General features: G+C 35.1%; 5 protein-coding genes across 6 annotated transcripts; 4 read left to right on the forward strand and 1 right to left on the reverse strand.

The window, feature by feature from the left end:
* The first annotated feature begins 74 nt into the window (after positions 1–74).
* On the forward strand, positions 75–4,960 carry LOC120250518 (armadillo repeat-containing protein LFR). Of its 2 annotated transcripts, none has more exons than XM_039259340.1 (8): positions 75–297; positions 1,605–1,774; positions 2,256–2,398; positions 2,502–2,716; positions 3,377–3,482; positions 3,571–3,709; positions 4,071–4,198; positions 4,296–4,960. In XM_039259340.1, the coding sequence occupies exons 1-8, from the start codon at positions 114–116 to the stop codon at positions 4,549–4,551; spliced, it is 1,341 nt and encodes a 446-aa protein (XP_039115274.1). In that variant the 5' UTR covers positions 75–113; the 3' UTR covers positions 4,552–4,960. The 2 variants fall into 2 exon arrangements, with proteins under 2 accessions (XP_039115274.1, XP_039115273.1); XM_039259339.1 differs by having other exon boundaries at positions 76–297; positions 2,499–2,716.
* A 396-nt stretch (positions 4,961–5,356) lies between these two features.
* On the forward strand, positions 5,357–9,165 carry LOC120249894 (RNA polymerase sigma factor sigD, chloroplastic). The gene is made up of 5 exons (XM_039258596.1): positions 5,357–6,166; positions 6,585–6,764; positions 7,290–7,430; positions 7,543–7,740; positions 7,839–9,165. The coding sequence occupies exons 1-5, from the start codon at positions 5,690–5,692 to the stop codon at positions 8,118–8,120; spliced, it is 1,278 nt and encodes a 425-aa protein (XP_039114530.1). The 5' UTR covers positions 5,357–5,689; the 3' UTR covers positions 8,121–9,165.
* A 105-nt stretch (positions 9,166–9,270) lies between these two features.
* Positions 9,271–12,040, reverse strand: LOC120249895 (structure-specific endonuclease subunit slx1). Its single transcript, XM_039258597.1, has 3 exons — positions 11,803–12,040; positions 10,407–10,513; positions 9,271–9,650 (listed from the first exon to the last, which is right to left on the reverse strand). Exons 1-3 carry the CDS (start codon positions 11,979–11,981, stop codon positions 9,475–9,477), a joined length of 462 nt encoding a protein of 153 aa, XP_039114531.1. The 5' UTR covers positions 11,982–12,040; the 3' UTR covers positions 9,271–9,474.
* Positions 12,041–13,773: 1,733 nt separating this feature from the next.
* On the forward strand, positions 13,774–17,156 carry LOC120250653 (cytoplasmic tRNA 2-thiolation protein 2). The gene is made up of 8 exons (XM_039259482.1): positions 13,774–14,265; positions 14,983–15,331; positions 15,416–15,502; positions 15,635–15,756; positions 15,826–15,904; positions 16,049–16,425; positions 16,771–16,842; positions 16,940–17,156. Exons 1-7 carry the CDS (start codon positions 13,967–13,969, stop codon positions 16,826–16,828), a joined length of 1,371 nt encoding a protein of 456 aa, XP_039115416.1. The 5' UTR covers positions 13,774–13,966; the 3' UTR covers positions 16,829–16,842; positions 16,940–17,156.
* Positions 17,157–17,404: 248 nt separating this feature from the next.
* LOC120249297 (acyl carrier protein 3, chloroplastic-like) lies at positions 17,405–21,791 on the forward strand. Its single transcript, XM_039257801.1, has 5 exons — positions 17,405–17,509; positions 18,453–18,543; positions 19,231–19,322; positions 21,174–21,296; positions 21,448–21,791. The coding sequence occupies exons 1-5, from the start codon at positions 17,405–17,407 to the stop codon at positions 21,568–21,570; spliced, it is 534 nt and encodes a 177-aa protein (XP_039113735.1). The 3' UTR covers positions 21,571–21,791.
* The last annotated feature ends 774 nt before the right edge of the window (positions 21,792–22,565 follow it).

Genomic DNA, 22,565 nt, shown 5'->3' on the forward strand with positions numbered 1-22,565 from the left:
GTTATGAGTAAAAATAAATATTCTTTCTTTAGTTAATTCATCTATTAGTCCTTCCCCGCTCGTAGCCTCACAACCCACTCCTCTTTTTGACATCGCTGTGCAACCATCGAGAGATGCAGAAGAGAGAGCCAAACAAGGCGGCAGGCGCCGGCCCGACGCCGCCCAAGCGCGGCCGGCCCTTCGGCAGCACCGCCGCCAACACTGCTGCTGCAGCCGCAGCCGCCGCGGCTGTCGGTGACTCGTCCGTCCCGGCCTCCCTCTTCGGCCCCTCCCTCCAGCTCCCTGCCTCCTTCGCTGGTGCGCCCCCAATCCTTTTTTCCTCCTTTTGCTTTCGTTTTTGCCTTTTTATATTCTTGCTTGGGTATCTATGTATGGAATTAGGTCTAGGATTGTGCTAATGGAAATTTTTTGCTAGGATTTAGTGTGGTGGGTTTTGGATGGAGATGATTTTCTTGTTTTTTTTTTTAATGGTTTTTGTGGAGTTTATACGGACGTGCAGTTGTTTTCTTGTGGAGTTTATGGGTTTTGGGTTACTTGATCTGGATTGTAACTAGGAGTTGTTGGAATTGGCCAGCTTGTGTCAGTTCTTCCCAATTTTCTTGTTTTTCGATGAATTTCGTCTGGTTTGTTGCAGTTCTGGGGGTATGCGAGTAGCATCCGTGCTTGATGAGATCATTGTGATGCATGTTAGATAATGGCAGCTATTATCATGATAAGTTACCGGTTGAGAGATTACGATTGACGGTATTATCATCTGCTGAGAAGGAAAAAAAAAAACTAAATTTAAAATTTTTAATCTGGTGGATTTGATCTATTTATATTTTTTTTATATAAAAAGAACTTTTCTTTTTTTCTTTTTCTTTTTTTAAGAAAATATGAACTTAAATTTGTTTGTTCTGCTTTAATTTTATTCAAAAACCTTTTGAAATCTGATTTCTTGCAATGGTCCACGTTATGTGCTTTGCTTGAACATATGTTGATGCAAGAGTGTAAAGAACTAGATGTGCTGAAGCAGTAATTCTAGCTCTCAGTAAGTAATCAAGCAAACAATTTTTAAGTAATTATGACAACGATAGTGATGTTTAGGCAGTCACCCATCGTAAGGAGGGTCTATTTGATAGGGAAATGAGTTTCAGTGAGGATTTATTTTTATCACTTCATTTTTGTTTTGGTAGATTGTGTTTTCTTTCATCATTTTGGTTTTTCCAATGGTTAGTTGCTGGAAAATACTTTATTTTTGATAAGTAACACTTCATGACAGAAAGTTTGAATTTCATTAAGGTGTTGGCATATGGTATCACATTCAATAGAGTTCACAGTGAGAATGGAAGATGACCGACTTTTAATCGCTTAGAGCTAAAATTTCTTTCGTAGGCATTGGCAGCTGCACACTGCAGCTGCCTTGAGATGTGTCCATTTGTTGTTTTAAGAATTGTTTAATTATTTTTATTTTACATTAATCTGTGATTATGAGAATAATTATCCATTCATTCTTGTGGTTTATATAGTAAATTAAATACAGTTTTATTGCCTATTATTAAAGCAATCTTCTTCTGCCAAGTGGCTCACGTTTGAATAAACATTGTTTTGCTTACACTTTGTAGATCAAAATAACAAAAGAATTGTCCTGGCACTGCAAAGTGGGTTGAAGAGTGAGCTGACGTGGGCATTGAACACGCTTGCATTACTCTCCTTCAAAGAGAAGGATGATATGCGCAGGGATGCAGTGCCCCTTGCTAAAATACCTGGACTGCTGGATGCTCTCCTACAAATCGTAGGTGCTATTCCTTTGTCTTTATTCTTTATTCTTTATTTTTTTTTCTTTCGTTTTTTTTTTACATTATAAGGTTTTCTCTGATGTGGTACTGTGAAGGTTTTGTCAATTTATTTTCTTAGGCCTTTATTCTTTTTTCTTTCTTTTTTTAAATAAGAAAGTTTTCTCCAATGTGCACTGTGAAGTTTTTGTCAATTTATTTCCTCAGAATAGGGAAAGAGAAGTACTTGTGGGATCAATATCCCTCTTATGTGATAACAAGATTATTCTTCTTTTAATCCATGAAAATGTATCAATATTAATTTCATATAATTTCATCGGCGCTTATTGGAAACCTTTGTGGAAATATTTGTGTTTGCATTTGAGTGCTCAGTAGGATCTTGAATAAGTTTTTAGCTTGTCTTCCCCTGTGATGGAGTAACGCTATCACATGCATATGAAATTTTACTGCAATTAATATATTATTATCACGATATTGCAGATTGATGACTGGCGGGACATAGCTCTTCCAAAAGAATATGCAAAGCGCCCGAGAATAAGATCACTAGGGGAAAATACTGCAGTCACAGGATTTGGAAATGACTATGAAGTGACAAATCCTAATAACGCCCCTCCCAATGCTGGGTACCTTGTGTAGACCCCTTTTATGTGGACTATGAATTATCAGGCTTTGAATATCTGAGCTAGATAATATTAACTTAATTTTGCATTTAATTTTATTCAGCAGCAATGGCTTGAAGCGCCAGTCATTAGAGTGGTGGTTTGATGAGGATGGCCTGTTTAATCTGGATGAGGAAGGGCGCGCAGAAAAGCAGCAATGTGCTGTTGCCACTTCAAATATAATCAGAAATTTCTCTTTCATGCCAGATAATGACCTGATTATGGCACAACATAGGCATTGCTTGGAAACAATATTTCAATGTATAGAAGATCATGAGACAGGTACTTGGTATCCAGGGCCCTTATTTATTTAGTTTCCTGATATGGTGTCTTTTGGTTATACTTTACCCTTTATTCATTTCTTTTCATTGTTGTGAATTGTATGGCGCTTGTCACCGTGGAATTTCATTTGTTAAGATCATGCTTAGCTTGTCCTATGTCTGCTTCTTTATCTACCAGGTCATATATGGAGCACTAAATAGACTTAGTTTTCTACTTGATTATTGAACCATCATTATTTACGCTTGGAAAACCATGTTCTTAGGGTTTTGGATGCATGGAAACATGATAATTTTTATCCATAGAAAGGAGAAAATGTGAATAGCAAAGCCTTGACCTGAAATGGCTCAAGCCAGTCACTTCTGTTGTTACATAGGTCGTGTATTTGGTACTCAATTATTCTGCTAGGTTTTGAAGGTTTCTTGTGGGAATAATAAATATTTGGATAAGCTTGCACTTATCTATGAAGAAAACTTTGATATATTTTATAGGCACAGATTTTCTTAGAGGATCAACACGCTGATAAAAAAACCTTTGTTAGATTTTGTTCACTTAAATGAAATTGAGATCTAAGATTCAGAGGCCAATTCTAATTTGTGCCTTGTGATTGCTAATTTTTAAGTTTAAAGTATTTTCATACTTTTCCAATCTCTAATTGAACAGAGGACGAGGAGCTCATAACTAATGCACTTGAGACGATTGTCAATTTGGCACCTCTGCTTGACTTGCGTATATTCAGTTCTTCAAAGCCATCTTTTATCAGAATGACGTGAGTGATAATTTAAAATTGTTTTGCTTCCTTTTATGAAATAATCTTTGGTTGGTTTCGACGTTCTGACCTGATTTTCTGATCCCAGTGAAAAGCGTGCTGTTCAAGCCATTATGGGAATGCTGGGATCTTCAATCAAAGCTTGGCACTGTGCTGCTGCTGAAATGCTTGGACGGCTTATAATAAATCCTGATAATGAGCCATATCTTCTTCCTTTTGCTCCACAGGTCTGTTCTTCTCCTTGATATGGTCAAAACCTAATGGCTGGCCATTTATGATTTATATTGAAGCTGATGGATAATTATTCTGTTCATAATATATTTGAAGACCCATATATTGTTCTCCTGATTTCTGGAGTCTGGAGACCCTGTGATTGGGACTTAGAATGTATGTAAAGTTGGTCCTTGTTGTTTGAGACTGTTAAAAAGCAGATGATTTTGTCTAGTCTTATGTTGTAATGATGAATCTTGAAGTTAGAACGAATTGCCTTTTACAATTTGATTTCTTTAGATCTATTATACTTTTTCATATTAACTGCATTATGCAGAATGTGAATAGTGCAACAAGTTAAACTAGTTTGCATTACAGATATACAAGCGGCTGATTGATCTTCTGAGTTTGCCAGCAGTGGATGCACAAGCGGCAGCAATAGGGGCTCTCTATAACCTCTCAGAAGTTAATATGGACTGCCGCCTTAAACTTGCAAGTGAAAGATGGTAAGCTTCCCTAGTTATTATTAACTAGGTGCTAATAATATCTCTACAGAATCCTCTGTAATTTTTCTTTTTCTATTTTTTTCACCTATTCGTTTAGGGCTGTCGATCGACTCCTGAAGATTGTTAGAACTCCACACCCTGTACCTGAGGTATGTAGGAAAGCAGCGATGATATTGGAGAGCCTGGTTTCTGAACCTCAAAATAGGCCTGCCCTTTTGGCTCATGAAAGCACCTTCGCAGAGATACTCCTTTCAGATGGAAAATATTCTGAGATATTTGCTCGGATATTGTATGAGCTGACTTCAAGACCCAATAGCAAGGTTGCGATCACTCGGGGTGTATGGGGCATGTGAGGATCTCAGAACTTACTTGTAGGCTTTGCCTTCTATGACTATGAGTGCTCGAATCCATCCACTAGTGCATGTGGAGTGTTTTCAAGTAGTTCAGATCGGACTTGTACCTAACATGCGGAACTCTACCATAGTTTATCTCATAAACGACTATGTTGCATTTGACGACCTTGTGATGGATGAAGTGGTTAAAAATCAAATTAGGGACGTTTATTATAAATCACTTGTGTTTCTTGAGTAGCTAATCAATCATCTGCCTTTATGGTTTACCTGACTGTCTTTGTAGCTGATTGATGTATCATTGAGGGGGTTGTGCTTTACTGGAATGTGTTTTCGGTTTTAAAGTTCTACTGAGGACATTGTTGTAACCGATTAGAAACTATTAAAAATACAAGGTTGCTCTTCTCATTTATCTTTTATGTACTTTAATGGAATGTGTTTTATTTCTCTTATTTAGTTCTATTTAGAGCATTGTTATTTTATTGCTATTATTTAGTTCTACTTGGAGCATTGTTGTAACTGATTATAAACTGACAAAAATACAAGGTAGGCCTTGATTTTATCTTGTGTGTATGTCTGGTTTGTTTGTGGTTGTCATGGCAACGTTTATATTAATATGACCAGAGGAAAATATATGTCCTTTTATATTTAAATGTATTTTTTTTTTCTTTATAATTTTCAAGCTAAACTAATGCTTGAGACATGATTAAAAATACAATAATAAGGAAAAAGTATTCAATCATTCACAGAAGAATTAAAAATTCATTCTATATTCTTCGTCAGATCCAGGTACAGCTTCAAAGCTGAAACCCATGAAACTATAAAATACCTGAATTAAATTTAAACTTTAATTTAACTTTGTGACAACCAAACACCATGATTTACAAATAACAGAGAATCCAACAAACAGAAAAATAAAAAATGAAAAAAAAAAATAAAAATAAAAAGCAATCAATTTGAGACTCTACTGCCTTATCCTCCTTTTCTAATAAGAACAAACCCTTCATTATCACAGAAAAAGAGCAAAAAACAACTAAAATATCTCCAGCTATGAGATCAATACATAGTGCCTCCACCCTTCTCAGCAACACAAAGCTCACCCTTTCCATCTAAATAGCTTCTTCACCTGCAGTAACACCCAATGGCCATACGTGCATGCTCCTTAAACAACTCAACTTCAACCACTCTATTCTCAAATCACCATGCTCTTCCATCAAAACCTTGTGTTCAAATCCCATCATACTCCACACTTCCCTCTTCATGTGTCATTAAACATAACATTAGTCATTTGACAGTGTCTGAGAACTCTCTGATAATTGCAGCCATGGCCGAGGCTATCACTCTCGCAAATGCAGCAGCCCAGGCTGCAAATGATGCTGTCTCATTGGCCATGGCACTCAGTGAGACTATATCCATGCAAACCAAAGAGGACAAGGATTTCTGGGAAGAACAAGATTTGGTAACACGGAGAAGAAGGCGAAGGAGGAAGAGCAGCAGAGAGGATGAATTTGGAGACTGGGATTCATGCAGAGACTTGATGGAAGGTGGTGTTGCATGGTCAGAGCGATCCAGATATCTAACACGCCGTCAAGAGGGTGAATTCTCCGGCTACATCAAGGTAAAGTTCAAGCCTGTTAACAAAAGAAAAGCAATATATGTACTTGTTAATCATTTGCTCTGGTCTATTCAGTTCTTTGTTTTCAATCAATTCAAACTTATACAAGATTATGGTGTAGATTAGTACAATTATAACATGCCAGAAACTCAAATAAAATCTTGAAGTTAAATTAACCATGCATAGGAATGGTAATAAGATGAGCATTCTTGAAGTTAAATTAACCATGCATAGGAATGGTAATAAGATGAGCATTCCAAGTGGGCTTAATTTATCATCATATACTAAGATATGAATGATACTTTTATAGCTATGTTAGCTGCATGTCAAACTGATATAACACCAACATCATTTTTTGATATATTATAAACTTTGCTGATAATAATTGTTCTGACATACCTGAGAAAATGGATGACAATAGGAAGGAACCATGCTTGAAGCTGCATCAACTGGTTGTAGGACAAAGAAAAGATCTGATGAAAAGGTGTTGCTGAGAGCTCGAGAGTGCAGAGAAAGGATCACCCTCAGCTACAAAAGGCTTGTGGCTTCCATTGCAACGCCATACCAGGGCAAAGGATTGAGCTTCCAGGACCTCATCCAGGTTCACCTCATGCTCCTTTTAATTCTCAGGTAGGCTAATTGGATCCAGGTGAACCTTAAAAGCAGCCCTTGATAAATGCCAAACCAGACAAAAACTTTTCCTTTAAAAACCATCATAACTGAAATAACTAAAATTTAAAATCTCTCTGTGAAAAGAGTAACTAAGGAACTAAACTTTTACTAGCAAATCCATTGGTGATCGACAATTAGGAATTATAAAATATAAACCTCTTTTGATGAAAGAAATATATTCACCCCAGAAATACAGATAAATATTTGCAACTAAGTCCGTGCTATAAAGTGTTAACAAAATGAGAATACATCCTAAAGACATAAATAAATAGTTGATCAAAATCATCACAACTTGTGACTAAGGAAATTAGAGCAAATGAAACCATTTGACAGTACCCATATCAGTAAGTACAAATTTAGGTTCAACATGCAACGAAGTGCCCAAAGCATTTGTTTCCAGTAGTGCTTTAATTTGTAAAATCGGTCTTGTATATTTTTCCTGGTAAATTTTCAGGAAGGCAGCATAGGGCTTCTCAAAGGTGTACAGAAGTTTGACGCCAAGAGAGGAAACAAGCTCTCGACATATCTTTATTGGTGGATCAAACAAGCAATTATTAAAGCTATAGCTAAAAAATCAAGACTTGTGAGACAACCGGTGTGGGTTTATAACTTTCAACTCAGTTTAGCAAGTCATACATCAGTGTAATGCATAACGATTTATGTTTTAATAAATTAGTAACTAAAACCTGTATATGGTCATTTTGCAGGGAAGCATGAGTGCAGTAGCAAAGAAAGTTGCCAATGCTACCTCGTTATTACACCGGCAATTAGGAAGATGGCCTACTTACCAGGAAATTGCAGACCATACAGCCTTAAGTGCTTCCAGGGTCAAGCTTGTAAGTGATAGAAGCAAGCATCCAATTTCAATCAATCGACCTGCAAAAAACCAAGAACTAATACTCGAGGTAATATTTAACAGGATATAGTGCAGTTTTGTTTGTGCAAAGAAAAGAATGAATATTTTCTCCACCTCTCCTGTGATACTGGTCTGGGATGCATGCAGGATGTTATTCCAGGACCAGATGAAACAAGACCAGAAGTTATTGTCGGTAAACAACTGATGCTACAAGACATGGAGAAGCTTCTTACAACATTGAGTGCAAGAGAAGAATACATTATAAGACTGCATTATGGACTTGCTGGTGAGAGGATTCACTCATGTGAGGAGATTGGTAGATTATTGAACCTTTCTAGGGAAAGAATTCGACAGATTCACCGTGCTGCACTAACAAGGCTTAGAGAAGAAGAGGATTTAATAGAGAGCTTAAGGCAAAATTTGACATGAAATTATAAAATGTGGCAATCCTACAAGTGATGATTATTTTCTTATTAGTGTCAAATTTGGCTGATTTGTAAAAAGTAACTTGTATAGATTTGAGGACCATGAAACAAAGGTAAATCTTAAATAATACAACAAAGTTTCATTACTCAATATCTACCAATGTACACAAGCAATTATTCAGATTCAGAATAACTGATACACTAAAGCAGAGTTGTTGCCTCTAATTTTCTGGTACTTCTAATAGGGAGAAGAAGGCTTAATAAGCAAACAGAAATTTGCAGAGAATCAGAATATCCATTTGAAAGGAATCGGAAATTGAGCTAATATTCATTTAGCTAAGGCTTTAGAAAGAATGGATCATTAGCCTTCTTACACAGAGTAAACTTGATCCTACCTGTACAATGAATGCACAGGTAAGTACAGGCAAAGAAAGAAAGTTTGCATGCTTATGGCCAACAGTCAGCAGTTTTTAATCTTTGGGCAACAACTGAAGCATCCAAGACAAATTATTAAAATGATATTGTCCTCTCTAAAATACCTAGATGCAGAATCATAGTTGTGCCTCCATAAAGTTCTGTGGCCATTTGAAGACAAATTAAGAAAAAGATGTCCTTGCTAAAATAGCTATACTATACACGATGATAGCAGTGCCTCCATAAAGGCCTATGTGGCTATGGTTTGAAAAGATGTTATCCCATTAAGCCAATACTCCTGTCATGTGCCAGCAATGTACCACATTAGGCTATAAAATTTTAAATAGGCATCATAAAACAATAAACTATAGAATCTTTATCATATAAAAATTATAGATTGACTTATACGTGAGGCATTGTAACTCATAAATTCTATGTAAATTATAAATAATAAAAAAAAACCATAAAATGTGTAAAAAGGCGTTTTTATAATACAGTTCAGTAATACTATTCACATATCGAAATGTATTGTTTGTTGATCTTGATGTGAGTCCTTTATAGAAAAAACAATGTTTTCACCTCAGGTTGCAAAATAGAGGAAATTTATCATTAAGAGATCGTTAAGTCACCGTAACAAGTTCCTTTGTCAGTTTGTGTCAGTCCCTCTGACAACGCGTGTTTTTATTTAAAAAAAACTTGCAGACAATAAAAAAAGCTTGCTTGAAACCTAGTGGCACATATAATTCCAAAGTAATCAAGAGTATCTCGTCTTGATGTTTTACAAATATAATAGAATTAGAGCTCCAAAGTGATAAACCCAACTTGTACTCCATTTGTATTAAACTCAGCAGAAATTCACTGGGCTTGTGTTTAACTTTTATAACTTCGGCAATAATTTGTCACCTGAGCTTTTGGTATTGGTTACTTAGCGTGATGGACACTGCTCAAGAGGAGTTGGACTGCCACTCGATTTGCAAGTAACTGCAATCAAATGATGCTTTAAGCTTACTAAGAGCTGTTTCCCGATGTTGTAATAAAAAATTTAGGGACCGCTCTTCCCTGCTCTTTTTCCTTGGCATCCTTCGAGAGATGATCTTCCATTTTGATTCAAACTTACAAGCTATAAATAGATAAGATCTGTATCAATAGCCAAATTTACTTGGGGAACTACATAAAGAAAGTCTGCAATCAGACCGAGATAAAAAGCAACTAGGCTATGAGGTTTACGTAATATACTAAAAACAAAGGCATCCACATGTATGGCGTTAGCAATTAACTGTTTGGGCATGACTGACATGATGGTGCAACACAATCACAAAGACCAGATTAGTTTTACTAGGGCACTGATATGCCATCAAATGTCCAAATCCTAGAAAAATGCCACTGAAATATAAAAAGAAAATCATATTGACACTGTTATTGGTTGTTTGTTTCTGATTAGTAATAATTAGTCTATTTGTGACGATGGGTACCAACATATTAGGAAGCCATGCATCAAAATTTCTTAAGGAGAAGTTCAGCAGTGTACAAAGGCCCTAACACCGTCAATGATGAGTTGTTTCTAGGTGGTTATGGCTAGTTTATAGGCCTAGTGATGACAGATGGCAACACATTGTGAAGCAACAGTTAAGCTGCATTGTCCAGCAGTCCAGAAATGTTTGGTGGTTTTATCACAAAAGCAATGTAACTCATATATTATAGCACATAGTAGTTCTCGCGCCAGAGAGCAGACAAGATGTGCAAGAAGTAACGAGCTTTTTTTTTTTTCTCATAGTTTTTTCAAATAAAAGGCAGCAATGGACGGTTTACTTAAAAGTGCTAAGCTGGTCCTTTCATGTTACAAAAGGATAAAACTGAATACACCACATATGAATACCTTCACTTCGATTCCTGAAACCTCGAATAATGCATGCAAGCGTCCAAGGCCTTCCTGCAGATGATGCTTTAGCCCCGCTCCTGAGTTCACCATTATGCTGCTTTAAACTACAAAAAAAAAATATTCATGAAGGAAAAGTTCAAGCAATTTTAAAAGAGAGAAACAAAATGCATAAAGGAATAGGTAAACTCATTACACAAGGACAAGAAATCTGTAGTAAATATGAAATAAGTGACTGATTATAGCTAAGGATAACAGATTGCATCTTCAGTGAGCATATTTGTGCTGCTAAAGAAAGAATACACGGAATTCTAAGACATACCACACTGTTGCCCTGGGTGTTATATAAATTTTCCAAAAATAAAAAATAAAATAAATCTTTGGAAAAAAAATATATTAATTTTAAAATTAACTTTTTAAGATAACTTTAATGCATTGTCATAACTTCTTCAACTCTTCTAGTTTAAATGAGTTTTTAAAAAGCATAAAGTGTGAAAATTTGTTTCTCGATTAATAGACATTGTATCTCAAAAATATTTTTTTCTCAGGACCATTTGCACTTAGTCATAGGAATAATATTTAAAATACAACTTCTTTAAAAGTGTCTTACGTACACCTTTTAATTGGGATGTTCACAATGCTAAGAAATAAATTATTCACCAAATTAAAGACTAACGCCTTCATTGTTCATGAAGAGGAAGATCTTTATTCTCTCACTCAAACATCAAAAATGGAATGCATCATGATGAAAAGTGCCTCAATTCAGATGTTCCACCGCCATTTGCAAATGATTTTGTCCAGAACAGCCACTGTTCTTTTAGCTAGAAGTACATGAATAAATCCAACGGCTGTTCATAAAAATTCCGACAACCAAAGTCCTGACTCCACTACTAGCTAGTGGCTGACAAAACATGAATCTTTGTAAAGGTTCCTCAAGACACCCGAGAGCATTTGACATACTAAATTATTTCTAAGTTTTTTTTTTAACAAATGACAACAAGCACTCTCAAAACGATCCACCCCTAAGAAATGTACAATGAAACAATAAAGACTTGTTAAGTGGACCTATTGAACCCCAATATACAGTGAATTAACAATGCTTTTTTCAGGATTTTAAACTCATGCCTGCCCAATCACAGCAAAGTTATCTCACCACTAGAGCATGCTAATGTTGGAGGTTGGAAAAATAATTAAATAACAAAAAACAGATTATTTCAACCAGTGCACTGTTCATCGCATTGCATAGATTGATTGATTCTATGATTGCTCAAGCTCGAACCCTAATAAGTTTACTGCGCTACATACAATGCAATCTAATCAAACCCTCCCAAATCATTCTATCATGGAGCCAAAGAATGCATCATAAAGCAGTAAGAAGAGAGGAAATTGGAAGTACCGGCGCTCAAAATTGGTGGTGACGCCGACATAGGTCCGTGGCAGCCGGGACGAGACGATCAGATAGACGGACCACGCCGAGGCTCTCCGCTTCGAACTGGAAACCACTCTGGATGAGGTGCCCGATGGAATTGAGCGGTGATTCTTGCGAGATTGGAACCTCTTCGATAGCACCGTCATCTCTTCTCCGATGAACACCTTCGATCGGAGATGAAGCCAAACTCTCCGGAGTCCTGAGATCCGCCATTGACGATGAGAACGGTGCTTTGTAACACATTTTTATTTTGTGAAAATTACTTTAAGCCCCTTCAAAAAGATAGTAATTAAAATCACAAATTAGAATTATTTACTTAAATTGTTATTTTAATAAACTTCTATTTATATATTATATATTCATATAATTTTACAAATTCTTAAGTTTCCGAAATAATGTAGAAAGAGCTTTGAAGTTTGAATCATTGTTATTTGACTCAAATTTGTTTAAAAAAAATCAAAACAATTTTAAATTGTTTATTGGACGAAACAAAATAAAATAAAAGTATGAATTGTTTATATATATATATATATTGTTTTTTTTAAAAAAAAAATTCTGAGAAAAACGACAAGTATCAGAACCTAGGGACGTGCACGTGTGGGGAGCAAGGCTCAACGCCGACTCACGTGCCCTCACCTTGCGCAAAACATGATGTTTGATCCTTGGTTTTTTTTTATATTTAACTTTAAATGTGTAATAATTTTAATTAAATCTTTCCAAAGAAGAAGCATTTCATTTGTCTCATGAGAATATGCTTTACGTCCCCTTCTTTATTGAGTTATTCACATTACACATTTAAATATTTTTATTATAACTTTGACACCCTTGTATTTTTAGTGTATTAATTTTTCAGAAATATGGATAAATTATTTCACATATAGTTTTATTATTTTATTTTAATTATGTATTAAAAGAGAATTAATGTTTTACCATTTGGTTATTGAAGCGATTCTAATGTATCTTATTATATTAATAATATTAAAAATAAATAAATAAACTGTTTTATTTTATTAAAAAAATATTTTTTAGAGAACTAAAAAAATTTAAAAGAAGTCACCCAACAAAATATTAGCATGTTCATAATCAGCTAATCTCAAAGCCATGAGATTTCCCATTAAACAGTGATAACTTACTAACCATATTTAAAATAAGATTTCCAATTAAAGCTAACTAAGTCCATAGTCTCGGTAGCCAAGCAAATGCATAGTTTTTAATAAAATATATATACATAATATATAATTTGCTCTCTTCGATTTTTTTTTACTTGTTTTATTTTAAAGGTTTTTTTTATTTGTTCATTTAAAATTTTAAAAAAAATAATAAATATTATTTTCTAAATTTACCTTTTATATTTAATATATATTTATAATTTTTAAAAATAATATTTAATAATATATTTTATTAAATTATATTTTAAATAACGATTATATAGAAAAATCAATACAATTTTTTATAAATTATAAATTAATTTTAATTAATTTGTTTAATTTATGTAAATTAATTGGAATAAATAAGTAGTAAATGTTTTAAAAATTATTTAATTCAAATAACAAACAACTTAATTATAGAACTTAAATTAAAACTTGTAGAATTGAAAAAAACAATTTGTCTTTATTTGCAAAAGTCAAAAATCACATTTTAAATATTGCTCTTTTAGTTCTTTTTTATCTGTCATAAACTCATGTTTTTATTTATCTGTTATTTTTGAATATTAAAAAATATTTATTATTATTTTTTAAAATTATTCTAATATTCTGTTTAATTTTTTTTATTAAAATTTAATATAAAAAAAAATTTAAAAACTATAAATTAGAGGTAATTTTATAAAAATAACTAATTTTTTATTAAATTATGTGAATCACTGTAAAATTGACGACAGGAGGAGGGAATATTTAATAAATACTCCATGAAACCCTATTAACTATTTTCTCGCCACCGCTTCCTCTTCCCGGCGTCGCCACATCGCGCCCCCCTCTCTCTCTCTCTCGGCGGTCTACTCTTTGCGCCTCACTTTGGCGGTGCCGCCTCCCTCCTCGTTTTAGAGTCATCACCGTCGCCGTCACCGTCTCCGGCTCATCTTTCTCGTTCGCTAGGTTGCCTCGCTACCCATCGGCAAGCAAAAAACGAAGCCATGTCCTCCTGTGGAACCACGTGCCAATCCCACTGCTCTGGTTCCGACGGCGCCCAGGATTTCAATGAGAGCTCCATCCCTATCCAAAACATCTCCATTGCCGCGGAGCCGCCAACCAGCAACGGGCTTCCGGCTCCTTGCAGCAAGTGCGGGGCGGAAGAACGATTCTACAGCAGCATGTGCGCAGTCTGCTTCCGCGGGCACGTATTCGGGAAGTTCAAGCTCGCCGTCACTAATAACGCTATGATATCCCCTTCCGACAATCTCCTCGTCGCTTTCTCCGGCGGCCATGCCTCGAGGTCTTACCCTATTCCCTCTCTCATGCGTTCTTTTCCGGTGGTCCTGATGTTTTGTTTGTTGTTTTGGGATCTAAAAGATGATTCCTTTGAACTGCAATTGGTATTGTTTTGCTTGCAAATCCTATTGAACTTTCATGAATTTCATTCAATTCCAATTTTGTTTTCAGTGATATTTGGGTGATAATTGATGTGATTACTCATTAAAAGGTATTTGTGGGATAATGTTTTGTTGGCTTATCTTTTTCATTCTGCGATTATATATATATATTTTTATTTATTTATTTATTTTATTGTTGAATCACTTGTTGCTCTTTCTCTTTGCGGAAACTAAGCAATTCGATTGGATTTATGGCCATGTTTTTATTCAGGACTAGTTGCTTAAATTCTGTAGGGTGCATTATATTTTTAACTGGACTCCTAAACATGCGATGGATCTCAGAGGATGAGCCACTGTCTGGCTGGTTTTGATTTGTCTTAATGTCTTATTATTTAGGCAAAAAATTAAAAGCATAGTGGGACTTGCTCTTCATTGTCAATGTATGATTCAGTTCTTTTGAATTACAATGTATCCTTGAATCATTGTCATTCAATGCTTTTCAACTAGCAAAAGCATGTGGTTACTGCAGCATTTTTCTTTTAAAAAACTTATGATAGTCGGTTCAATTCCATAATGTTCTTCTAGACTTAGTTTGCCAATTTCTTGTTTGTTTATGTCAGGGTAGCTTTGCAATTCATCCATGAAATGCAACGCAAAGCATTCACTAGCTGGGTTGCTAGTAAATCTCAAGCTCTTCCAGTATTTGGTGTTGGTGTTGCTTTTGTTGATGAACGTGTGGCATCTAATCAACCATCTTGTGAAGTTGATAAAGCAATAGAAGAAATAAAGTTGATAGTTTCTGATCTGGCACCTGTACAAAAAGAGTTGCATATTTTACCCATTGAGAGTATTTGTTCTCTAGGTTCCAATGATGGGAAGAGCAAGCTGAATGGTTTGCTTGAAACCATTACTGATACTACTGGGAGAGAAGATTTTTTGCACTATTTGCGCTTGCTTTCCTTACAAAAGGTTATAGTTTGTATCTTTGGAGCAAGTTTTTGAACTCATAATGCTGTGGTATATGCATAATATTACTATGTAAATGCTCTCCAGATAGCTTTGGAACGTGGATACAACAAGCTTGTCCTTGGATCATGCACATCGGCAATAGCACGGCATATAATATCTGCAACCGTAAAGGTTTGTTGAAGCCAACCTGCGCCATTGTTATCTTACTGTGTTTTAATTGTGTTCATGTTTTAAATCTAGACATGAGTTATGAATAAAGACTCGGTGAAACTGATGAGGGTTTATTGTCATATTTTTTGTCAGGGTCGAGGTTATTCTTTACCTGCTGACTTCCAGTACATTGATGTAAGATGGGAAATTCCAGTGGTGCTTCCTCTTCGAGATTGCCTTGCACAGGAGCTCAGCATGGTCTGTCATCTTGATGGGTAAGGTTTCTTCCAAATTTGCATGTTGACTTGCTGCTTTACGATGGCTCATTCTAATTGACCGTATAGTTTGAAGACGCAGAAGCTGCTTGACAGACCTTGTGTGGGTATTAATGCTTTGGTCTCATCATTTGTTACACAGTTGCAGGTAGGCAATATTCAGAATTATTAAGTTATTTTTTATTCTTTGTTGATTTTGATTAATCAAAATTTGCCAGTGGCAATGATCAACAGATTTATTTTATGTGCATACAACTATGAAATGTTCTCTAAAGATGCTAAAAATGTGCAGGATGAGAATCCTTCTCGTGAGAGCACAATTTTAAGAACAGCAGAAAAGCTCAAGCCTTTTCATTTCAATAAATTTAGCAAGAATGGTTATCATGATTTCCTACCCTCACGTTTGCGAAGCAAGTTCCAAAATGTCAAGGATGATAGCTCCACCAAAGAAGTTCTCTGTCCAATCTGTGGAAGTCCTTTAGATAAATCAGATTTGCAGAATTTGAAAAAAATTCAGGAAAATTATCAAGAATCCATTGATTATTTTATTTCTCAATGTTGTCAAAGCTGCCATTTTCAGATCCTTCCCAAGAATGAAGTACCTCTGGTGCAGTTTTATGCACTATTACCCCAACCGTTTACTCAAAGAGTAAATATCAATTCCTTACGGTGAGGGCAAACTTCACATTTATTTTTTTGTGTAATGTGTTCCCTTATTTATGTTTTTATGCTGCCCTAATTTCCATACAAAATCTAGTTTAAACTGCTAGGTTCTCCCTGTGTTTATTTTCTGACTTGCCAATCAACTTGCTTACTGCTTCATGAGTTACTCAGGGACCTCAAGCTCTGGATAATCATACTAACTTCAATTTCAGACAAGATAGTTTTGCCACATTTATCATAATTAGATCACAATGGATACAATATTCAGACAATGCCATGTAGCAAAGTTTAACTGAAAAATGTGGGGGACAATATTGTTTTAACATTATCTGCCTTTTCTTTTGTTTTCAGAGACCAAATAAAAGATTGTCTTATCTCAGATGATGATGATCTTGATGATAATTCTTGAGCCCAGTTTGCACAGTAAGCCCTTTTTTTTTAATATATAAATTACTTTTCTAGTTTTCTGCATCTTGCCATTGGTAACTGCAAACCTTCACTAATCATATTTATCCAGCAGGATTGTTATGCTGTAATCTGGGAGTTTTGGAACAAAATCATGCTTCCAGCTGCTATTCATGGCAATTAGGATGTTTAATAAAAAAGCTTGAATCTGCGGAAGATTGATTTATGTGGCCACACTTATATTTATGGAAATAATGTATACCCGGCAATAACATCAGAATCTGTAAATGTTTATTAAGATCTTATAAGTCATAGTTTATATTATTGGTAAATTAGCTACTATTGCATTGGCCATGTTGGAGCACTGCTAACAATACAGGCATAATACCAATCTGTGGAAACACAAGAAAGATGGAATATTAAAATGCTTATTTGATAGCATAGGAACTGCTAAAAGCTCTCTATTCTTCAACCTCAAATGCTGACATCAGGGAGGCATCCAAAAGCCCAGTGCCAGGCTTGAAGGTGATCTTCTTTGAGGAAGGATCCTCTATGTACATTTCAACAAGAGAGGCAAAGCATGAGTTCTTTGGTCTTCACACCAGTCATCTTCTTCATCATCCCCTTCTACACAAATGCGGTCACCTCGAGAGTATATGACACTACCCTTTTCATCTTCTTAAAGGTGTGATCCTAATTTTTCTTCTGAATGGACTAGATGAACCCTACCTGCCGGTTGTATCCAAACTCTTCTATGTCCTCCTTTTCCAATTTCTTCAAGAAGTTGTATTATATTTTATAGGTATAATTGTCATACATGTCCTTTGTAGTTATGTACTTTTATCTCTTTTAGTCTTTATAATATTTTTAGGTATATTTAAGTTCTCATATTTGCTTGAATTGGGACTTTCGAGATGGCGCCGTTTCTTTTGAACGGCTTTAAATATTCGTTTAAAAATTCCCAACTCGATCAAATAAAGTACACAATTACCGTTCCCTTTTGATGGATTATTAAATAACATTTGTGTTATACTCTTTATAAAATATAATTACAATAAAACATTGATTAGTCAATATCCCATAATTTCTTAACTTCATAGCGTAATATATATATTTTTAAGAGATAAGTGAACAAACAAAAAAAAAAGTGGTTTTCGACTTTCGCAAATAAAACCATTCACAATAAAAGTTATGTACCTTTTCATAACAAGACGCACCCACTTACCGGCCTACGGCAACCTACCCATTCGATATCATCGAAGCTCCTCAAAACCCACCGTTTCGAAATGACTATAATACCTATCATAAACACCGCAAAACCCAAGTGCATTCTAGTCATTTCACGCTCTCGATACAAACGAGGTAGTGTTGGTCTTTTAAAGTGTATGTTACTTTTCAGGAACCAAGTAGCTTAAAGAAAACCGTACACGCGTCATCTTCTTATTGGGAAGATTAAATTAATAGCATTTTAAAATTGATGCAAAATGTTGCCACGTGTTCATGTCGATAATAACAATACTCTACCCGGGAGGAGGACAAATCAGAGCTCAGCTTTAAAAAGGGGAACCATTTCAACAAGACACGCAGTTCGCTCTCGTCGCGCTTTGGAGGTCTTTCGTTTTGCTTAGATCTCGCCGCCGCTTTCGATCCATGGCCTCGCTATCCGCAACGGCGATCTCGAGCGTCAGTGCTCGGCCAGGAGCTTCTTCTCGGTCACTGGTATTGATCTACTCCTTTTCAGCTTTCTTTCCGATATGGTCACCATTTTATCCCCTGTTTTCTGATGGAGGATTTTGTTTGTGGCAATCGGTGCTAAGGACGCTGTTTTGATTGGGTTTTTTCCTTTTTTATTTTTTTCCCTTTGTTTTGAATCTTTTTGGTTCTTAAAGGAGCCACCTTTTCTGTTTTTTGTTGAATGAAATTTAGCTTCCTTGTTATTCCATTGATTCCCGAAACCGTTGCTTTAAAAAAAATAATAAATGTGGATATTGGTTCAGATTGGTTAGAAATTGTTGGTTTTGTTCTACCTGGTATTATTAGAGATGATATCTTATTGAGCAGTAAGTTGATTGGAAAAGATGAAGGAATTGGATATATATATATATATATATATATATATATATATATATATAGAATTACAAGTGTAACTCTGGATTTTTTTTATTGTGTGAAATTTTTTCCATGATCTGTGAGGAATAATTATTCATGGTTGATGGATATGTTTCAAAGAAATAGGAAGCCATCTTGCTATGATAATAAAAATTTTCTGATTTCAAAATCTATCAAGCATGAAGGTAGTCTGAATTCTGGAATCTTTGCTTGTACATGACCTTTTACATGAACTTTTGCTAGACTTTTATCTGGAAAAAAAATTTAATGTGTTTTGTATCTTTTGCTGATGTGCAGGGAGCGAGTGGGACCTCTTCTCTGAAATTGGTTTCTTTTTCCAGCCAAAGAAAAAAAGTTTCCGGTCACTTCGCCTTCAGGTTTCCTGTGCGGTATGTTTCTTTTGTGAGACACATGGTTTTTAAAGGTGGTTAAACCACAACCATTAATTAAATAAAAGTAGGGATACAAACTGAGCGCAAGCAACGCCGAATGAGACACATGTTTCTGTTAGAAAACTAGAATGTATTTTACCACTGGTTTTAAGTAGTTGGCCTGATGAGTCATAACATTCTAATTTCCATCGCTTCATACATTGGAAATTTATTCTTTTTTTATTCTTAGTAGTGCTTCATCCGTACTTGATGGCATGACATGCTCAACTTGAATGACATGGAACCTTGGTGTTGGTGTGTTTGACTGTGAGCACCTGCCTGCTTTTTTGGTCATAAGCTTTTAAAAGATACCTAGATATCTCTTAGCAGTTCCTGGCTCCTGGTGTGTTATGTGTGCAGTTGAAAATTATTTCTGTTTGCAAATCGTTCTGGTAACACAAACATTAAGATTAAAGAGAAGATCAACATGTTGTATCTTTGCATCAAACTTGCCTTGGATGTACATTATTTTGTAGTAGTTTGGCCGTATTCACAGTACTTTCGGATGGTCTCATAAGTGGTGGAGGCTTCTGAGCTATAGGGAGTCTAGATTTAGGTTTGAGTTGTTATAATCTTTGACTATAGTCTAAAGTTTGTGATTATAGGCGTTTAGTATAGAAATCTTTGAATGATTTTAGATTTTTTAATCTATAACAAGTTAACCACGGTTGGTGTGGAATGTGAGCACTGGCCTTTTTTTTTTATTGGTGCAGTCTTTTGTAGAATAATAAACTGTTTGAATTCTTTATATAAGCTAGGAAAAGGGGAATATTTATATAGTTTGGAATATTTTTGCGGCCTGATGCAATCCTTTTTTGTTCTAGCAAAGTGGAATCTGGTCTTTGAGAATGGATTTTGGAGAATAATGATATTCTATGCTGCATGGATAAGTATGAGCCTAGTAATGTGTTTCCATATAGCCAAATTTTGTTGGTGAACAGAGCAGGCGTAGATTGATGGAATACAAAAGGAAGATTCTCCTGAGACTCCATTTGTGATTTTCTTGTAAATATTCAATAGATGATGTTTGCATTTCTCTTCTTGTTTGGGCTTTTAAGATATATTTCTGCCTCAAAACTTCCAGGTCATGTTTTTTTACCCATTTTCCTGATAAAGCAGGATATAACCCATCATTCCTATGATATAGACATCCTTGCTTGTATTTAGTCCTGTATTGACCATTCCTGGTTAATAAAATAAATAACTAAACCATTATTCATCTGTGCATACTGAACATTCAAATGATTTTATTCAAAATTTGGATTTGATAAATTAGTATAGCATGCTTCTATCCTGACAAGTGATGATCAACAAACCCATACCACATTAGCTGTCAAGTATGGTACAAGCATTTATAGTGACCATTATTTAGCACTTTTTAGTGTTTCCCTTTCCTCTCCATACATTTGATTTTGGATCTGATTGATTAGTATCAGCAGCATATAGCTTTCCAGAAGATAAATGAATTCATAGCACATTAACATTAGTTATTGTTCAACCATCTTCAGCAGCTATTATTGGCACTATCAAATATTACTTGATGTTTGAACTTGCCCAACATAATAATATTTGGGCCGCTGGAAACCAGTTGGATAACATGGCCACATGTGGATATTATAAATGCGGGAAGTGAAATGGAATGTCACATTTCACTTCAAGCATGGCTGGTTTTGTTAGTTATTATAGTTCTTATTCCTGCACTAAACTTACCCATCGCATCTAGTTGAATTTATGTTGTGATTTTATATCCATATCTCGTTACTATAAGCCCTGGCAAATGTAAGTGACAAAGCCCTTCTGTATTGACAGGCCAAACAGGAGACAGTGGATAAGGTGTGTGAAATTGTGAAAAAGCAGTTGGCCGTTCCTGAAGGCACTGCTGTTACTGCTGAAACCAAGTTCAGTGCACTCGGCGCTGATTCTCTCGACACGGTAGACACCTTTTAACTAAAATAATTATTCCCTCCACCTCTATTATTGTTGGATTAAATGAGAACAATGCTCTAGTTACTAGAACCATTTTGTTATCAGGATCCTTTGCTTGTTTTAGCCATTGACTGAAAATCTGGTATTAATGCTGTAGGTTGAGATTGTGATGGGATTAGAAGAAGCATTCGACATCAGTGTTGAGGAAGAGAGTGCTCAAAACATTGCAACGGTGCAGGATGCTGCTGAGCTTATTGACAAACTCGTTGAAGCCAAGTGAACACAAATAAGGAAGCTCTCTTGCTCTGGAGAGTCCATAGAGTTCATAATTTTTCCATGATAGCATATTTCTATAAATGTTAGGTTCATGCAACAGCAACACTTGATGTTATTGTTGCTCCTGTGCTGCGCCTACTATTCATCTTTGTTTGTTTGTTTGTCTGAGACTCCATTTGTGAGATGAGTTTAATCAATGTGATCTTTGTTTTCTAATTTCTTGAATTTAAGCTATTGCTTGGATTCCATACTGTTTGGAGAACAGTGAAAGTGTGGAGCCGTGCCTTGAAATAATTGAATCTGACACGCAATGTTCTTGTCAGACTCCGCGAGAAACTTGTGCAGCTGAACACACCATCTTGGAACTTCGAGAACATATTTAAAATCCAATTAAATTTTTGTGGCTTTTTTATTTTCTCTTTGCAACCTTTTTTTCAAAAAAAAAAATATATCAAAATATCAAAAACATATGTAAGACACAAGTATTTACATATATATATATATATATATATTTACAATTTTCTTTTACAATTTTACGTGAAAGAGTCTATACCAACAGGTCAACCCACCGTTAGTTAAAAATATACAACTTCATTTAAATCATAATATCAATATACCTGTGCATATATTCAATTAATTATTATTTCCTTGTTGATTAGATTTTAAAAACAACCATTATATTATAATAGGTTTTATAACGTTATATTATTGGAAAATAATTAACGCTCCTTAAATAAATTCAAACTCCAAAAATTTCACTCTAAAACCTCACCAAAAAAAAAAGTAAAATTTTATAAATAGTTGAATTAGCAAAAACCACCACCCACTAAACCATAAAAAAATTACAACAAAAACAAACATACAACACTGTTAAAAACAAACCCCCCAAAAGTTTTCACTTTTCACCTTAACAACATAATCTATTTATTTCCAAGTTAAAAACCATCATAATAATATTCATGGTCACACACACACCCCCATGTTATCAAAATACTCCAT

Source organism: Dioscorea cayenensis, chromosome 19, assembly GCF_009730915.1.
Source record: "Dioscorea cayenensis subsp. rotundata cultivar TDr96_F1 chromosome 19, TDr96_F1_v2_PseudoChromosome.rev07_lg8_w22 25.fasta, whole genome shotgun sequence".
Lineage (NCBI taxonomy): Eukaryota > Viridiplantae > Streptophyta > Magnoliopsida > Dioscoreales > Dioscoreaceae > Dioscorea > Dioscorea cayenensis.

Excerpts from the sequence above, each read along its gene's own strand:
- LOC120250518 (XM_039259339.1), top strand. The coding sequence starts at position 114 with ATGCAGAAGAGAGAGCCAAACAAGGCGGCAGGCGCCGGCCCGACGCCG. Across the intron at positions 1,775-2,255 it reads TGGATGCTCTCCTACAAATC|ATTGATGACTGGCGGGACAT; the intron begins GTAGGTGCTATT and ends ACGATATTGCAG. Across the intron at positions 3,710-4,070 it reads TTCTTCCTTTTGCTCCACAG|ATATACAAGCGGCTGATTGA; the intron begins GTCTGTTCTTCT and ends TTTGCATTACAG.
- LOC120249895 (XM_039258597.1), bottom strand. The coding sequence starts at position 11,981 with ATGACGGTGCTATCGAAGAGGTTCCAATCTCGCAAGAATCACCGCTCA. Across the intron at positions 10,514-11,802 it reads ACCACCAATTTTGAGCGCCG|TTTAAAGCAGCATAATGGTG; the intron begins GTACTTCCAATT and ends TTTTTTTTGTAG. Across the intron at positions 9,651-10,406 it reads TTTCAGGAATCGAAGTGAAG|CTTGTAAGTTTGAATCAAAA; the intron begins GTATTCATATGT and ends ATCTATTTATAG.
- LOC120249894 (XM_039258596.1), top strand. The coding sequence starts at position 5,690 with ATGGCCATACGTGCATGCTCCTTAAACAACTCAACTTCAACCACTCTA. Across the intron at positions 6,765-7,289 it reads GCTTCCAGGACCTCATCCAG|GAAGGCAGCATAGGGCTTCT; the intron begins GTTCACCTCATG and ends GTAAATTTTCAG. Across the intron at positions 7,431-7,542 it reads CAAGACTTGTGAGACAACCG|GGAAGCATGAGTGCAGTAGC; the intron begins GTGTGGGTTTAT and ends GTCATTTTGCAG.
- LOC120250653 (XM_039259482.1), top strand. The coding sequence starts at position 13,967 with ATGTCCTCCTGTGGAACCACGTGCCAATCCCACTGCTCTGGTTCCGAC. Across the intron at positions 15,503-15,634 it reads TAATATCTGCAACCGTAAAG|GGTCGAGGTTATTCTTTACC; the intron begins GTTTGTTGAAGC and ends ATTTTTTGTCAG. Across the intron at positions 16,426-16,770 it reads GTAAATATCAATTCCTTACG|AGACCAAATAAAAGATTGTC; the intron begins GTGAGGGCAAAC and ends TTTTGTTTTCAG.
- LOC120249297 (XM_039257801.1), top strand. The coding sequence starts at position 17,405 with ATGAGTTCTTTGGTCTTCACACCAGTCATCTTCTTCATCATCCCCTTC. Across the intron at positions 17,510-18,452 it reads CCCTTTTCATCTTCTTAAAG|ATCTCGCCGCCGCTTTCGAT; the intron begins GTGTGATCCTAA and ends CGTTTTGCTTAG. Across the intron at positions 18,544-19,230 it reads GAGCTTCTTCTCGGTCACTG|GGAGCGAGTGGGACCTCTTC; the intron begins GTATTGATCTAC and ends GCTGATGTGCAG.